The 14548-nt window shown below is 40.0% G+C and overlaps 1 protein-coding gene across 11 annotated transcripts in view; it reads right to left on the reverse strand.

Moving 5' to 3' along the window:
- FGGY (FGGY carbohydrate kinase domain containing) overlaps window positions 1-14548 on the reverse strand; it is a 327828-nt gene that overhangs the window by 34410 nt on the left and 278870 nt on the right. For 10 of the 11 annotated variants that reach the window (XM_037404963.1, XM_037404961.1, XM_037404966.1 and 7 more), the window contains 5 exons: window positions 14351-14458; window positions 10928-10989; window positions 5708-5855; window positions 3937-4011; window positions 177-297 (listed from right to left, as the gene is read on the reverse strand). In XM_037404963.1, the coding sequence (XP_037260860.1) occupies window positions 177-297; window positions 3937-4011; window positions 5708-5855; window positions 10928-10989; window positions 14351-14458 (514 nt within the window). The remainder of the gene's footprint in view (window positions 1-176; window positions 298-3936; window positions 4012-5707; window positions 5856-10927; window positions 10990-14350; window positions 14459-14548) is intronic. The other variant, XM_037404971.1, reaches the window with a different exon arrangement.

Consider the following 14548-nt stretch of genomic DNA (forward strand, 5'->3'; position numbering starts at 1 on the left):
CTTTAAATTTCAGGAAATTCAGTCTTACAGGAAGTAACATTTCATTACACACTTTTTGGCCAACCAGCAAAATACAGTTCTATATAAAGAAAGTATTTATTTTTCCAAAGACAAAGTATTTAGCCACCTAAAATAAAGTACTTTACACTCCTTTCCCCGCACTTCCTCTAACTTACCAGTGATGTCCGCGTGCATCTGCACAAAGAGAGGGTTCTTGCTCAGCCCACCGCACAGAAACAGTGTGTTGATATGATGCCCTGCAGCCTGCATGGTTTCCAAAATATGTCTTGTTCCTAACTTCAAAAAGGGAAAAAAAAACCATGAAACAACAAAAACAGATGAGCACAGGAGAGCAGCCACAGGAACAGATCTTAAAACACAATTTGCTAAAAAGAAAGATACTCTTAACTGCCCCTACCAGTAACCTGAGGGCTGGGAAAAGACCTGCAGGGGTACGGCCTCTGCTTTGCTTCCAGCCAGTAACAGGCACTGTAATTAAGAACTAGAAAAATCAAACAGATGGCACAAAGAATTGGGAAGTACATGGGCACAGCATACTGCAGTAAACATCCTGGGGCTGGCCGAAGAAGTGAAGACTTACCGGTCCGTGAAAACATGGGAAAATAGGCCTTACGGGGAAGTACTGACTAGGGGGAGGACAGGGATGATGAGAAGACACACAAATGGGCACCAGGAAAAACTGACGGCAGTGATAAGCTGCTGTTTGTGACCAAGTGCAGCAGGGTACAGAAAACATCTCCAGATCCAGAACTAAAGCCTACCTGGCAAAGCCATCGCCACCAAAAGCTTCTATTTACTTTGTATAACAGCATCTGAATATCACTCTCAGTAAAGAGATTTCAATTCCGAAGCCAAATAGCAAAACAGGACAAAAAAAAAAAAAAAGGAGCAAATAAAAACCTGTATTTTCTGTCTTTTCAGCAAAAAGGAAAACCTGAAGAATTTGGTATTGGCTTAACTATTTCTCTTGGCCTTTGCCCTATGAAAAATAAAATGTTCCATTTCATGCCTGGATTAATTGAAACATCTAACATGTAGGCACATTTTTAAACTTTGCGTTTACAGTCTCCATTCTGAGAAACTCTGCTCCACGAATGATGAAAGCAAATGCTTTGCCATTTTTTTTTAAAAAAAATCTTTTCTCTTTCTGTTTGCTCTGCTTGCCTCCCACTACTCACTGAAGTCAACCTTCTCCCTCTCTCCTTTTGCAAGAACATTTTCCATTTCTTTGACAAGCTATTTGTCCAAGAAGAATTCCCAGCTCCTTATACCTTGGAAGTTAATTTTGAAGCTCAGACTTGACAAAATGCCAAATTCAAGCCAAAATTTTACTCAAAGTGACTCTTTGTAGGTAGATTTCCCTACAAAGCACAATCTGGTCAAAGTTTTCACAACCTGCCGTTTCAGTTTGCTTTATGCTATGCGTTGCAAGTTCGTTAAGAGGTCTGCAACCTGCAATAAACCCCTCTTCAAATAAAAGCTACTGAAAATTGAAGCTAGCGAAGTTTCATCAGACTGGAGACGTCACTACGAATGACTGGCACCATTCAGGGTAGGCCTTCAAATATATTTTGTTTTTCCAGGCAAGCGGTTATGAGGAACTTTAGCAGCCGCAACACCAGCTGGCTAAATCCATCGCTTCCCTATTGACACAGGAGGCTAATTTCTAAATCACACAGCCACAATTTTAATTATGGAAAAATAAACTGCTCTAAAAAGAGTCCGTCTCCTCAGAATGGGCTTGATGGCCACAATTATATCTCTGATCATGTTCTCATCCGTCTTAACTGTTGCATTGCATTTTGCAATGAATAGTTAAAAGGATATTCTCTTTTCACTACTTCTGAAATTCAAATTTATTAACAACTTCTCTCACAACATACACATGTCAAAGGCCCTGAGAAAGAACATGCTGTGAAAATTATTTTGTGTTTACCTGCCTGGAAAATTGTATTCACATGGCAATTTAAATTAAAACCAGACTTATTTCACTGGGGCGGGGTGGGGGTGGGGAACAAACTAATTTAATCCTGGATTGGAGAAAATGCAAATCGAGGGGCTTCAAATGCAAATTTTATATAAAAAGAAAAAAGCCTCTCCTACTGAAAAGAAAACTAGAGATTAACATTCTGTGGGCAGGCCTACACGTTTTACATGATTTTTACTTGGGTTTAAAGTTTGTCTTGCACCCCTTGAAGACGGCTAATGGCACAGGGCCGGGGCTGTCCTGAACTAGAACTGTTTCTTTCAACAAAAGTGAAGCTAAAATCGGGAGTGACAGAGTACGGGAGGAAAAATAAATTTCCGAGGTATCACATTAGCAATTAGCAAATAGTCAAACCCAAGTCTCCTCTGTCAACTTTTTAGTTACTGTTTCAAGAGTGTTTTAGGAAAACTGAATTTCCATTAACTTACAATGAAAAGAAAACTACGGTACGGCCTTGTTATATTAAATCTCATGATCGGCACAATTAGCTACCAAAAAGATATGCAGATGCTGAATTTAGTGTTCAACACAGTATCTGTGTTTTACAATAAAATTTGAGTTGTATCATATAATGAGATAATAGGTGACTTTCCCAGGATTTCCAGCAGAGAACGTTTCCACTTCATTAGCACGATATAATTAACGGAGCACCTGTTCAATACTGGAAAGTCTCTTTCAGGGGCAGTATCAGTCGCTGGCATTGTTTAAACTCTCCTAGGCATTCTTATTTAAATGGTGGGATTATACTGAAGCATCAGGTACAACCAAGCTATATTCATCTTAAAAGGGGTCAGAACTCACAACAATGAATTCCAGGCTGGGGTTAAGTTCTCATTATTTGCTGAAGAGGGAGGGTTAACACATAAGATGTACAATTCACAGTAAATTTACAGCAGCCGCCCACCCTCTACATCCCAGATGGCTGACCCAGCCTAGCAAAGTTGTTGTTTAACCAGTAGAGGAGTTTGGAAGTTTTCCAACTGAACAGAGTTTTGTCAGGAAAACTCCCCAATTCATCACACTGTTAATGTTTTGCAAAAACACCTCAATTTCAACAAACTTAAAAAAAGACCACAAAACCCCCAAAAAAACCCCAAAAAACCCCAAACACAAAAAGGATGTCAAAGGAACGTCCATTTCAGTCACCAAACCCCCAGGGACAGCATGCCCCATTGAAAATACCCAGCACCAGGGTTTCAAAACAACTTCTTTGACCCAGGTTTTCACTTCAAAATAGAATTTCTTGTGAACTGGAAATCCTGGGTTCAAAAGAAAATTAGGACAGGAACGAAAGTATTCCAATAAAGTGACCCATGTCCGCAGGCCAGCCCATGAGGCAGCTGCACAACGGCAGTCCCCCCTGCCCTCGCGGAAGGGCAGCCCCCAGCCGCCCGTGCGACACGAGGCAAGGAAGGGCTTGCCCTGCAGCAGGGAAACCAAGGGACGAGGGATCTGCTCGGTTGGGTCCCTAGCGTAACCAACTAGATCACAGCCCCACTCCAGCCCGCCGTGGCACAGAGTTCTGACTCCTCTAACAGGCAGGCAGGGGAAATCCATGGATTTAGGAACAATCTGAAGCTGAGGCATTTAGGGGAGCGCAAGTTCCTCCATACAATTGCCAAAGCTTTTTTTCCCCCCACTCCCTCATCTTCCCCCCATGTTAACACTGCCCCACACAGCATCAGCCTCTTTCCTCACATCTGCACTAGAGGCAAAAGCTTTTTAGGGGAACGTTTTCTGCACGGTCTGTCGCTTACCCTACAGCAGGGAGTAGTCACCAGTGTGGGTAAACAATATCTTGCTCCTTTAAGAAGTCCATTAAGAGAATTCATCTATTATTAGAAATCTGTTTAGCAGAAGGGAATGATCAGTCTGCCACAGAACACAAAACAATTCATTTATTCTTTTATGCACTTAAAATGGCTTACAGCAATGGCTTGAATCGTGGCCAAGTAGATAAGGGCAAGTTCATCCAGACCCCGAGACAATGTTAGTCCAACAACCTGTGCAAAGATCAAAAAGAAAAGGTACAAATCCAGCCAAAGTAAAACTATTATTTTCTACGGTTTCTTGTTGTAACAAGTTTTAAGTGCTAATTCTAAGCCTTACTTTTGTGAGCTGTACACATAATGTTATGTTAAACATGTTATTCCTGATCTGGGGAAGAACCACATAAATTGTTCTTGCCCTTGCAAAAAAGTAAAGAACAAACAGCATATTGTAGGGGATTAGAGATAGATTAACTCTGACAGTTTTATGTTATGACTCAGATATTGCTCCTCAATGTATTTAATGTAATAATATGAAAATGCTATTACATAAAAATAACTTTTTAAAAGCATTTCTCCCCCTCTCTTCCAAGCACCCTAACACTGAAACACAATTAATAATTAAAGACTATATCTTAGCCTCCTTCACTCTGACATAAATCAATACTGCACTGTAGTTACCCTGGATTAATATCAGCATAGGCAAGACCTGAAAGCAGCCGTAACTGTGGCAGAAAAAATGTGTTGCTATTACCAGTAGTGTCTGCATACAGCCATCACATCAAGGAAATTGTAACTCTGCTGCAGCCCATAATTCTTTTGTAAAATAATACAGGTATTATTAGAACCCCAAAAATATGTAAGCCATCTTTTTTTCTTTTGTTAATGTTTCCCTCGTTTGTGGTCCAAAATGTGTTGCAGCGCGTACGCCTGCCTACCCCTTCCTGTCTCAACCTCAGATATAGCAGATTTTGGTGCTGGTGAGTAACTTGAGATGCTCACTTCAAGGACAATATGCCATTTTGAAGTACATGTTTACATTAATCACCAGGCATTTTGATATCAAATCATACCGTTATGACATTCTTCTGTTACTAGTTCTGCACAGTAACATCGTGGCTTGTGACCTAGCCAATCTACCACCGTAAAGTTCAGTGAAGGGAAACATCCAAACATTGAAAGACGATGGAAAATCCCCCCAGCAGAGGTTCTCTGGTGAGCTTCCAAATGCTGCTCTTTCTGGTCCCAGACTGCAATGCTCTGAAAATGTCTTTGTACAGAACACAATATTTCAATCCCTTCAGGTTCCAAAAGGAGCAATTTTAAAAACACAAGCCAGAATCAGATCAGGTTTGCCTTTGAACAAAGGTGTATGAAGCACCATAGTTACATATTTCCTATCCAGAGAGCATCTGTGCCCATTTCTAAAATCAAGCAGAGGAGCTTTGCAGTTCTGTTGAAATTTACTACCCAGCAACTGTAATAGAGCGTATTTACTGCACATTTATCTGTTTAAATCAAGCAGTCTCTCCTTAGAATATTTAATTCCTTTCCCAAATAGGCATACCCAAATTTATCTTGAAATTCATTGCAACGGATATGCAAAATTCAGTAGACAGGTGAGTTAAAACCAGCAAGTGCTGCTAGTCAGTGCTCTGAAATGTGATTCCTAAGAAAGATATTGGGACACACACAACACTCCTCATATTTTCTGAAAATAAATGTGGCTGTAGTGATATCTCAACTACAATGATCTCTGGTTTTCTAATGTTAGCACACCTCAAAATGCAGCAAGAAACCCAAATCCTATGGGATAGTTTAAATAGCTAAGGAGGAGTATGCTCAAAATTGAGAAAAGCTCCTTCCAAGCTTTTTTTTTTACTTTTTTCACCCTGTATTGACCTTTCTGCAAAGACAGACTGTTTCTTACCATGCCCTTTAGTGTCAGATCTGTTAAGGGAGATCTGTTACCATGGAAATCTGGCCAAACATGTAAATCAACAGTGAGGAAACCCACAGGCAAAGATTTCTTAATCAGATCCAGGTGACTGTTCAAGTACGTATATATACTGTGAGCACTAGAAGAAAAACAAGTTGGAAAAAGAGTGGGGGAGGTTATTCATCAAACATAAAACATTCGTACTACCATCAAATGCAGAAAACCCATCAATGAACGGCAAATCCCAAATCAAAAACAAAGGGGGAGAAAGGCAAAGGCGAGTGCTGGCGGAGGCCGTGGGGCTGCGGAGCGGGGGGTGTCCATGTGTGCATCCACCCCGCAGGCCAGCCGACCCCTGTTTGACAGGAGGAAGGGAGAGAATGGCAGTTTGTGATCTTGAGCCTGTACGTTGACTCCTACAGGCCCCGAGATGAGCCAGAGCTGTTTGGTATTTGGGGGGCAGTCGATGCTCGTCTCAAACAGAAAGGTGCTGACAAAGCTAGAGGAAAGCAAGCTGAGAGAGAAGAATAAGGAGGATTCCAGACAGAAACAAAAATCAAATTCTTTCACAAATATTCAAAAATTTCTCTGATTAATCAATAGCACTGGACTTACAGCTTTTCTTTTTTAAACCATAATTATTTCACTGTGTGTTATGATTAAAATGCAGCGCTAAGGGTGGAGGACAGAAAGCAAGCGGCTGCTGTTTTAGGGAGGAGCTGAACATGGGCCTAAATAGATCGTGTCTAAGTTCAGATACTACACCCAACTCCACAATATCCAACAGACTTTTTCCTGGACCAAAAGTAATATTAGGAGTAACAGTGGATTCCTCAGTGCTTTGGCTTGCAATGACTCTAGTGACATTCCATTTTAAAAATGCTGCAATTATGCTCAGAATATTTTTTCAAACACTTATGATAAACAGATTCATATATATTTTTCAACTCCTTGAAATCTCTAAGTGGGGCATTTAATTCTAGACATGTGAGTCAATAACAGCATCTAACCCTAATTACAATTGATTAGTCATTGTCTCATCCACTGTAGACCCAAACAGTGATATCCATTTAGCCTCTACATGTATATTCAATCATGCACTAATGAGATCCCTAAGGGAATTTGGCATATGCTTTACTAGTTTGACTTCTGACCTGCTAGCAGCTGTATATTTATACTTTGCATTCAACCATTCAGCTGCATGTTTTTTCAATTATACCTTACCATGTGTACGCTATCAGAGGATATCATTCAAAATGAAGTACACTTGGAAGACATTAAAATAACTAATTTACATCATTATTCACGTACTTTAAAATGTACTTTATGTGTCTTCCTGGACCTGAATTATGATAATTTTGAGGTCACAATCATTTTCCCCCCCTTGTAAAAATGGCCCTGTTTTCTACATCCTTAAAGACTGCACTATAAGCAATACATGCTAAGGACAAAGTAATTTCATTTCCAGTCTAAATCATGGCCTGACTGTTCTGAAGGAAGAGAAAGGAAAGCTTCACTCAACCACAGACCTACCAGACATCCCAGCTTCTATCTGATCTCCATCCTGCTTGATTACTCTCACAAGGATAAGCCATTCGTGCAGCTCTGACAGAACACCAGGACTGTAGAAGAGGCTGAAGTTCAGCCAAATACGCTGAAGACCCACATAACCTTGGAATTACACTTTTTTTTTCCCCACACCTTTTAGTGGTTTTTTTTTATACATGTAGACATGGATTCAAGGCACTACATTCGGACTGAGTGACTGGCAAAAATCCTTTGAACACTTGCCTGTTCCAGTTTACCATGTTTCTGTTACACATAGTATTACACCATCAGCTCTCTGGAGCTTCTTCTGTTCTATGAGAAGGTATTGGTAGCAGCTGGATCTGACTTGCAGAGTTGAGCACAAGCTACTGCTATTAAAAAGGTACAATGCTGAAAGTGGAGAGTAAGAAATCAATGCAAGTTTGCCCAGGGTGATGCTCATATTTGGAACGTCGCTTCAGAAGGCACAAGAGGTTGGTATTTAATCTGTTCAGGAATCCTGGAAGATGCCAGCAGGTATCTTTCAGGAAAAAAAAGAAATCTAAAGATTTTAGATTTCTAAATCTAAAAAAAGGGCTCTAAAACATCTAGAGGTACAGAGAACTGCCAAGTATGATGATTATATTCCTCTTGAAAGATCCCAGAATTGCTGATAGATAACGTGTGTGTAACTTCCAATGCTTTTTTTCAGGAGACATCTCTTCAAATGTGGAGAGAGCATTGAGGGGTACAGGAAAGAAAATTCTGTCCTAAAACAGCACTTTACAAAATGCCAAAGGGCATATAATCTTTGCTGTCAAACAGTTGGAAACTTTTTTTCCTCCAGAAGATTAGAACTGTGATTCTAGGAAATAGAAGTATTCAAACTTTAAAGCATAAATTATCATATTATTTCTTTCTTTGTTGTGGTTTTTTTTTTTCCTCTACTCTAGCCTACCTATACAGGATTTAACTTACCAGTGATGGCTAGATGACAGACCTAGACAATACATAGATTGAAGAGCAAAAGTGCTACATACACAGCAAGTTCTGCAATGCAGTGAATTGCATGAAAAAAAACAATTTTGTTGTTCACAGAGTATGCCAATTAGTTAGACCAAATGCTAAATTTACAGTCGTCCAGAAACTCCTCATGTAATTCAACCCTCTCCACTTCCAGTAAAAGGGAAGAGAACATAGGAATAGTACTGGGAGCATTGCACAAGACTGGTCTTCAGCACAAGCGGTCAGTAGGAGCTGGTTTCTGGCAAGTCCGTCTAAGCCGCTCACGCCCTAACAAGTTACCACAAATTACCGCAACAGTGGTAAATGCAGCTTGCAAACTCTTGCTGCTGGTACAGGCGAAGGAACAGAAGTCTGCCCAGTGAAGCTTCTGAGATCAGCCGCCCAAGCAGGCAGTTTGCCATTGCAAACCTACTTATTAGCAGCGTTAGGAGCTTGGGAGAAAGGAAAGACAGGTTTAGGAAGGCAGAAGTAGGTGATAGACAGCAGCAAGTAAGAGGCACGGATTTGTGACCTCAGATGTTATTTTTTAATGATCCAGACATGCACGTGCTTTTTGTCACTACAAAACCAGCTTAACTCTCTACAGTACTGCACCTAGCATGCAAAGTCAAGGTAATATGCAATTGCACACCTAAGTATGGAATTCTCATTTTGTTTTCTTTCAGTGTTCATTTGCAATGGCTGAACAGATAGAAATTGCTACACCTGCACAGAGAATATACTAAAACATAATAAACCAGATTCTCTGAAATATTCTGCTATTTCCAGGTGAATAATTTATCCTCATCACCAACAATCCCCCAAAAGGAGACACTATGTTTTTATTCACTATATGACAACGTAATTGAGCATATAATCCAAAGTTTGGGCCAACACTGTTCGCAAAAAAAAGGCCTCACATTTGCATAGCTACTGCTACTAGTCCCTATGATAAGGCTGAAGCTTGTGCTCCATCTGCAGAAAGAAATGAAGAAATAAGGAGAAAAAATCAGTTCAAATTGCAAAGTTCCTGATTTTTGTTTATTCAAACTAAATGCTTTAATGAATATTTGAGAAGGATAGGGAGAACGAGGATGGGGGAATTAAAAAGAGACTTGTTTACTAAATTTATAGCTATCCAAACATTTCATTAGGAGAGCATATCTGGAAAGCATTACAAAAATACCATTGAGCAAATTAACTTTATAAAATATTATCAACCTTTCTATAAAACATTATAACCCTTTTTATCAATGCTATCCTCCACAGTTTTACTAACTGCAGGAAACTCAAACCAAAAGTTACAACACCATATACTCAGATAACACGGCGTTCTATTCCCAGTATTTTGTATTAGGTGTCCTACTCACATCACAGTCCGCGCCCTTTTGCACCATGAAATTAGTTGTGGTCAGTCAGTTCAGTGCCAGACCTAGTACACACAAGCAGGCTACTCTATACTCCTTTTTCCGACACAAAAAGCATGGTTTATCCTGGCATTACAGACTAACCTAATTGTTTCTCTTATACTTGTGCTTCATATGGGGGCACTGGAAAAATGGCCTGGAAGCCAAAATTTTGGAAAAAAACCCCAGATCAATCCTTATTCCAAACATACACAGATGGATTTATTTCCCAATTTCCTTTCTTAAAGAACAAAGAGAATTCTAGGAAGCATGAAACTATTTCATATTGAATGAAGTTCAATACATTTCTGGGAATACTTTTTTTAACAACAAATTAAGTCTTTAACAAACAAGTAAGGCATTGGGCACTACAAAGCATGGAAGGGTCATCCAGAGAAACCAGGTAGCTTTATAATCCCAGGGAGGACTAAAACAACTGTGTAACTGCCTGTGCTTCATACATTTACCAGGACTGACCCTTGCCTTTTAGACTAGAGTAATAAACTGAAGATAAAATGCCAAGTTTGCTGTTTTTTTCTTTAATCTAAAGAGGAAAAAGAAATTAAACGTTAATCACATTTTCATCCAATGTGCCTAACTGTTCAGCTAAGATCTCTCTGGGAGTGATGTGAACCATCTTAAACAGAATCTAAGCCAAAACAGCTTGAGAAAGTCCAGATCTGACAGAAGTGTCTGGGCTGTCTTCATCCACCTCTAAAGCAGGCCAAACTAAAATTCCACATTGTGCACAGCCTCCTGCTCAAGGAATCCTGGAGTTACCTCCAATTCACTCCTACATCTTAGTTTTGTCTGAAAATTCATCCTGGGTTTCTTCTCTGTTCTATTTGTGGTGCCAGGCAGGAGTTTTTCATGCAGTGGTTATACCTTCCTTCATATGACTGTTCCAAAGATAATGAATAATGTATTCCTAATTAAGCTATATCTCATCCTTGGAGCTTAATAGAGTCACCTACAAATTAAGACACATCATTAGCCTAAGGCACAAAGTGCTGAACAGGGCTGATGCTATGGTATCAAGAAATACCCTGGACTGGATATGAAAGAATTTGAAAAGCAGTAAGTTAATATCACCACTTAGATACGCTGAAGGTATCTGAGGGGAGTTTAAAGCTTTCATCTTTGAGCAATTACCTGGCAAGCTTTTGTAAATACTTCCAACCCACTATCAGACTTAATTCCCATTTCAGAATAAGGATAGACTGCATTATCAATTTGTAAGGCAGGTATATGATAAAGGAATAAGAACAGTGACCTGGCTGCAGCTTTTGACTGTAATTCCGGGAAGGCGACATGGCCTCGGACCACATGATCTATCTGAAAAAGAGGAAAGCAAAATTTTTGGGACAATTACATCTTAAAAATTCAGTTGCAGAAAAGGGTAATACAGTGTCATAACTTTAAAAAGACAAGACAGCTTCAAAATTACTCATGAGGTGTTAAATCCTAACCCTAATGAAGCCAATGGCAAAACTCCCACTGACATTACTGGATTCAGGATTTGGCTCAAAAACAGTAAGAAAAAACAACAAATGCTGCACCAAAAATAGGCAAAATGCTAAGCATGCAGCTCCTCAGCCAGAAGAGTAAGCTGAAAGGATGACTTTTTTCCTGTCCAACACTACCTGAAAGCGTGTCCCCTAGCCTCTCCCATTCTCTTGCATGTAGACCCTCATTGGGATTCTACCAGGAGCACCACCTTGGCCCAAATCCCTACAACTTTCCGTATCACACTCTTATAATAAAGCACAAGGTGTGTTGTCATCCTGACAGATGCTCCATATGTTCATTGCAGGAAACAAAACATATACCCTGAAAAGCAATTATTGCTATAAAGAAAGATCAATACAAGCCCTGTCTTATAGTAAATTGATAAATCAGCTTCTCCTTTCACTCCAGAGTGGATATCATTATTCACAAAACAAAGCATCAGGTAGAATAACATGGGCTTTTAAGACAATAATTCTGCAGGTTTTGTGGCCTCTTGATAATATGCCATCAGAGGTGACAGTAAAAGCTAAGGAGGCAAAACTACAGCTGCTGAAGTTCACCGAGTATAATCGGCAATAACTATAGGCATCAAAACCTTCTGAATATAATGAACCATACACATCTGAACACAGCAATAAAAAAAATGCACGCCTGTTCTTTCTGAGGTTTGCATCAAAGACAAAACTCAAACATGTGCATGCATTAAAAAAAGCTCAAGCCTGAATTCCGCAATCTAGCATAATCTTTTTAGAACACAGGAACAGCTCACAAATTCATAAATAGATTTATAAACAAACACCACATATACGTGTGTGCTATGAAAACACATTACACAAAAATGTGACAGAAGTTACGAACTCAGATATTGAAATGCCCTTAATTCAAGATATGGCCACATGAGAGTTGTATCTAGAAATCCTCTCCTGCATTCTGGAGTTTACAGTTTGTGACGATGTCGTGGCATCCTTTGTCTCTGCTGTGCAGCATCCTTCTTCCTATAAATTTTGAAAATCCAGTGCAAAAGCACATTTAATACACAAACAAACAAGCTTTTTCAAAACAAATGGGAGTTCTTAATTCTTCATTTGGATTCTATCTGAATCAGTTTTCAAAATCCAACAGACTTTTCAACAGCTGTAGCAATAAAAATTTTTTTGAAAGGGAAGTGTACCAGTTTTACTTTTGAGATGTTCAATAGACTGTTCAAATTTCAGCAAAATAATTCACCTTTGGGCATAGATCAAGCAATGAAAAGAATCCCAAAGCATGTCCAATTTTTTTGTTTTCACAAAGCTTTAAGTATGAGAAAGCAGGATCTAAAAAATACTCCTTCTTAAAGACTAGAAAGGTAATGAATGCAACCTATCCTCCACACAGGGCACATACACTGTTTCCTCCTATGGCTCCCGATGTGGTTTTTGTACATACAACCTCAAGAAAACCACATGAGATACTCTGAGAATGTTTTAATAAGACAGCTTCCCTAATATACCGAACAGTACTTAAAGCTGACTCCTGTTATGGGTCCTAACATGACCATACATTTTTTCCAGCAATTTCTTTAATGACTCAGGAATGTCTTGTTCTCTGATACTAGAATGGAAAGGATTTTAAAAATTGTTGCTCTGAAATGCCCTATCTCCCATGGTACATTTTAAGTGCAGAACCACCCTGAGCCAGCCAAGAAAAAACACTGACTTGCTGTATCCTCTCTAGAGCTTAGTTAAGTGTCTTTACCCACTCCAGATTCAGCACATAGAGGCATCTCCTCTCAGAAGTGTTCTTACAGAGAAACGCACAAGGCTTGCTGTTTTCCTTTTAAAGTGGTGGTGTTACTAGCAATAATTTAATTTTACTTCTGGTTGTAGCAGTTACCTGTAAAATGGGACACACTGGTCCTAGCCCCGTCTTGACCTGGAAAATGTAAAGCTCACAAATCCCACCTGCTGAGAGTGCTTTAGCCCTGAGGCTACGGATGGGCTGGCGATGGGCTGGGATGGGAAGCAGAGGCTGCCCGAGAGGAAGAGGCATGACTCTCCTAGGGAAGCTGTGACACTGTACAGAGAGGAAGGTCAGATTCACGTGGCCAAGGACAGGGCACAGGAGGGAACACCAACCCACAGCGCAGTGCTTAGGTGTGCCTGGGCTTCCTGATCCAGGATGATTTCTGTTTCACATTCAGTGACTGTTCCATATGGAATGTATAAATGCAGTGATGCCCCAATCTACTACTTCCTGGACGTGTACTCCGATCACTAGGCTTTTAAAAAGGTGGGTGGTGCTAGCTCTGAGTAAGCGAGCAATTACGCCTGCAATTTGGGAAAGATTAAACCCACCTGTATGTCTGGTGAGCTTACAGAGGATACCCACAGGACCGGGCCTGCCTCCCGGAGTTTCTCAAGAGGACCTGCTCACCCTTAAGAGCAGTCAGTATTTCTACAGACTGAGCAGGGAGACACACAGGGAGCTTTAGAAACTTCCAGGGTTAAGCAGCCACTTAAGGTCTTGCTGATGCTTTTGGACTCAAGCCTAAATACTGTTTTATACATCTAGCCTGTCTTTAAATTTGACTTCAGCATTTTAGTTCTGACTGACCCCTGTAAATAAGAAAATTCATTTTTAGAGAATCCAGTCTGGTTTTAATTTTTATTGACAAATTAAACTAACCTAATATAGTTAGACTCATTGCACTCAAGGAAAGAACTGAAGTGACAATATATGCGGTATCTATATAGACAGGAAAACACATTAATGTATTCTTATTCTGTCCATACATCTTTCATTTATGCTCATCAATGAGCACAGTTGTTCCATATAACACAGTATGTTACATATATATATATATAAAATTGTCTTTATCTTGAAGTCTATCTCAGTCTCCTGCTAAACTAAAGAATGAATGCCCGTCTGCCTGTGAAATAATAACAATCATCACCACCATCATAAAAGGAAGACATGCCCTTAATGCTCTGCCCCATGTATAATTCCCTATCAGAACACAAATGAACAGTCTGTAAGTGGCATAACAATCAACTAATTGCCTACTGCTTTCAGCAGCACGGTACCTCGTACGATCTTGTGGAGGTGTTTCAGGTAGTGCTCTGTCTGAATTGACGGTGAAGCTATCCCAAACAACAGGAGTTATGGCCAACCTCTCATCTCGGACTCTGTGTCTTCAAACACTTACCAGTTTTCCTGTAGCACTTTGACCACCCTCATTCAACCACAATCCAGGTACCATTGCAGAGAAATAAGGTCCCCAAACACCAGGCACAAAAATGGGTGTTTCACTGATCTGGAAAACCAAGAGAAAGCTCTATTGAATCAAACTGCTTGTCCAAGTGGGTACTTCACAACTCATGCGGGGCAGCTATCAGTGTCCAAT

This window comes from Falco rusticolus, chromosome 11 (genome assembly GCF_015220075.1).
Source record: "Falco rusticolus isolate bFalRus1 chromosome 11, bFalRus1.pri, whole genome shotgun sequence".
Classification (NCBI taxonomy): domain Eukaryota; kingdom Metazoa; phylum Chordata; class Aves; order Falconiformes; family Falconidae; genus Falco; species Falco rusticolus.